General features: G+C 37.3%; 1 protein-coding gene across 1 annotated transcript; it reads right to left on the reverse strand.

Moving 5' to 3' along the window:
• Window positions 1-323: 323 nt before the first annotated feature.
• On the reverse strand, window positions 324-3,009 carry LOC118328545 (transmembrane protein 233-like). The gene is made up of 3 exons (XM_035662313.1): window positions 2,623-3,009; window positions 1,989-2,123; window positions 324-946 (listed from the first exon to the last, which is right to left on the reverse strand). Exons 1-3 carry the CDS (start codon window positions 2,806-2,808, stop codon window positions 935-937), a joined length of 333 nt encoding a protein of 110 aa, XP_035518206.1. The 5' UTR covers window positions 2,809-3,009; the 3' UTR covers window positions 324-934.
• Between the last annotated feature and the right edge of the window lie 707 nt (window positions 3,010-3,716).

Consider the following 3,716-nt stretch of genomic DNA (forward strand, 5'->3'; position numbering starts at 1 on the left):
TTATCTTATCTTATCTTATCTAAGGATAGCAGGATTTAAGATTGTCATTCTTTTTATCTGTCATTTCCTCTTTTAAAGGTTATGTAGTATCACTTTAAAAAGCTCCATTTAGGGCCACAGATGATATTATACAACAGTTTTTACAGCCTGAGCAGCACTTGTTGCAACAAGTAAACTGATATTCATGTGTAAAATCAGTTGAGGTTCCCTTTTACAGTAAAACAGGAATCATAGAACAAATTAATGAAGAGTTATCATTAAAGAGTATCAAAATATTGTAAATTCTCTGTTGTTGTAGATGAAAAAAATCCCAGGTTGCACTGTACATAGCAAAATTATTTTATTATTCTGACCAATGACAGACACATAATAATAATAATGAATATAAATGCTGTAACACAAGATATCAAAGGCATTACTAAATATTTCTAATAAAGCTTAAGAACATAAGAGTATTAAGAAATAGTGTTATTATTGTTTCTTTTTTGCAAGATCATTTATCAAGTCCTCTTGTTGACAGACTTGTTATTGTTATGCATAAAGTAAGTATTCTGATAAAGTTGATTGATTATTATCATCATTGTAGTGCTAGCAACATTTTGAGAAAAACACAATAGTAAATATATTGGGGTCACAGCTTAACAAAAGTGTGCTTTAAACCATGGATTCCCTATACACGTTTGTAGAAAGCTGCCTTTTTAATTGAAAGCATGATCAACATTAACACTGAAATGTACACATTCACCAGATGTTATAGTCTTTGATTGTCCATATAAAGAGCAGTAGACATGAGAAGAAGTGACGAAGTAAACATGAGTGGAGTCTTTTTACAGGCAGATGGTACAGTATGAACCAACCACCTGAGCCCATCCGACATTGGTCGTCTGTTCAAGTGTCTTATTTCTCTTCTCCCCCTCTCTCCACTTCCACAGCACTAAAAATCAATCTGGAACACAAACAGAGGTACATTAAACAAAGGACTCTCACATTAAGGAACATCTTTAGAGTTCATGTAGCTGTTTACTTTTACAGAATGATTTAGGTATTTTGTCTTTTATAATAATACACAGTATCATACAGATTTCCTATGCAATTATACTGTTTTCTACCACAGTCTCTTCCATCTCTGTGCTGCATCATGTGTCACACTGGCAGATTTGATGCAATTATACTGCCTGGCTTTATATGGAACCCCAAAGTGATCAATATCAAATAAATAAATGAGTCATTATGACATAGAGAGTCATATCAAAATAAATGTGTGTATAAATGAAGCAATAATTTGTGAAATAATTTAAGAAATTGTTATACCTAACTCATTATTATGAGTCGTTATTTCATCTCTTGTTTTCATAATATTAATGCTAACACAAACTCTTCACGTTGATGCTGAGTGATAGTCCACGCTTGTTTGTTAGCCAGCTAGGTAGGATGATCAACCATATTAAGGCTTAGAAACTAAAGGTTTGGTTACTGTGACTGTGTTTATTATATACAGCAGCAGTGATAGTTGATTCAGAATAACAGGTGCTAACTGGCTTAATCTGTTTTTTTTATTTGTAACAGCTATGGTGCTCCATAGCTTTGCACCACAAAGGGAAATTGTGGAGAAAGAAATACTTAAAGGTCCAGTCCACTTTTATTGTCTTTATAAATAAACATACAATATCCCTTGAACAGAGTCGAAACAGATGATACCATTGATTATGGTCCTTTTTCACAATAAATATACAGGTATGTAGGAGGTATCAGATTGATTTCACCATTATATTGTGGTTTTCAAAACCACCATAAATGACACCTTGGATTAGTGTGTGTAGAAGTATGTGTATAGATAGAATCTTCTACCCATTTAATGTAATTTTATACCACAGTAGTGATGTATTATGATATGGTACATTTTCTGAACATCCAATTTAGAGGCCATTTATAGATAACCACATGGTAATGGCCACAGAATGTCGCCCAGCCCTCGGTGTGTGTCTTACAGTGGTGAAATGAACGATGCAGGTGGTAGCGATGATGAGAAGGCCGATGATGATGGAGGCAACAGCAACATAGAGTGCGTTCCTGCCCAGCCGCCACGACCCATCATAGTCACCTTGGTAATAGCTGTTCCTTGACTGAGAATAAGAAATCACTGTTAGACATAAAACCCTATCATTTGTTGAGTTGAGTATTGAGTCTCATTTCCAATCGCAGGTTGTCAAATATCATCTTGTTGTCAAACAATGATCATCTGACCTGGTTTAACTGTATCTTCTTTAAGATTTTGGTAAAGCAACACTAAGCAGACAGATTAGCAGTCTGGTGAGAAGTTAGACTGAAAGTTTATATCACATGTTGCAACATTTTGTTTCATTTTCCAACATGGAAGACCAAGTGGGTTTGTTTGACAGGCAGAACAGGTGTGTGTGACTGGGTTACATCTTTAGTGTCCAACATGTTGACTCACAACACAACATGTCAGAACGCTGTGTAACCGAAACACATTAAACACCCCACAGAGAGAACATGTTTTTTTCTCTCTCTTCTCTTCTTCTTATATTAATGGTGTAGTAGTACATCTGCAAACGCCATACGATTATATATACATACATGCCATGCTCAGTCCATGCTCACCATGATAGAGAAGACCAGGGCCACAATGTTGACGGGGTATGCAGGACAAAAGCAGGTGAAAATCGTCAAACAAAGGTAGCTACGGAGTGGAGGTGGAGGTTCCTGTTCCTCTATAGAACCACAGTCAAAAAATGCGCTCCCACTCAGGGAACTTTTCACTTGCGAATTAAGAACTCCAAGAGCCATTGTACCTCACAGCACAGTCAGGGGGTGAAAAACACTCAAATTAGAAAGGATTAAAAGTTACAAATAAGCAGAACCTGATATCCAACATGAAGAGTTGAAGTCTCACTTTTAACTAGAAACCAGAAGTTGAAAACCCTCATATGTTGTGTGTTGGTAGTCCTCTTTCAAAGCTGGAAAAAAAATTAAGATTGTGGGAATAGAAGGAGCAGGAGAGAGGAGGGACAGGATCACTTCCCTGCTGGCCTCCATCCAGGACACTACCCTGTGTGAGGGATCAGACTCTGTTTACTGGCACCTCACAGAAACACACGACATGATGATACATGGAAATGATCCCTGTTGAAAGTTAAGTGCTGTGTAACGTGTTAGAATGTTGTTAACACAGTACACCATTTACCATACACCAGGATTCTGCCGTACCATGCACCTCTCTCTTCTTGTTTGACTGCAGCTGTCACAGTTTAGTTTAAAACAAATGAAAACACTCATTTTCCTCTTCATTCACTGTATCTTTAATGTCTTGTCATTGTAGCTGTTCACTCTTTAAACCTGGCAGATGGATTAACATGCGGTTTGCCTCCCTTGAATGATTGATGTGAGACATCTGTCATGACAAAACCAGGGACAAAAATACCTTTTTCTGAATCTCACAGATACCGTGTATGCGTATATGTGATATGGACAATGTCAGGGCAGGTGTAAAGTCAAATAATGGCCACTTCCCCGGTCTTAGAGGCAGAGGTATCAGAGGCATATCGGCCATGATAAAAGCTAGTATTAATGGCAAAGGGGCCACAAAGGGTCAGGTCATCCTTGTTGATATTTTCTGTCCTGACTGAGTCCTGCCATGATCCGAGTGTAGTTTTAACTCTGGGAATTCAGAGATGTACACAATTATCTTAAGTCCA

The sequence above is a fragment of the Morone saxatilis genome, unplaced genomic scaffold, assembly GCF_004916995.1.
Source record: "Morone saxatilis isolate NCDOM2014 unplaced genomic scaffold, NCSU_SB_2.0 Contig18, whole genome shotgun sequence".
NCBI lineage: Eukaryota > Metazoa > Chordata > Actinopteri > Moronidae > Morone > Morone saxatilis.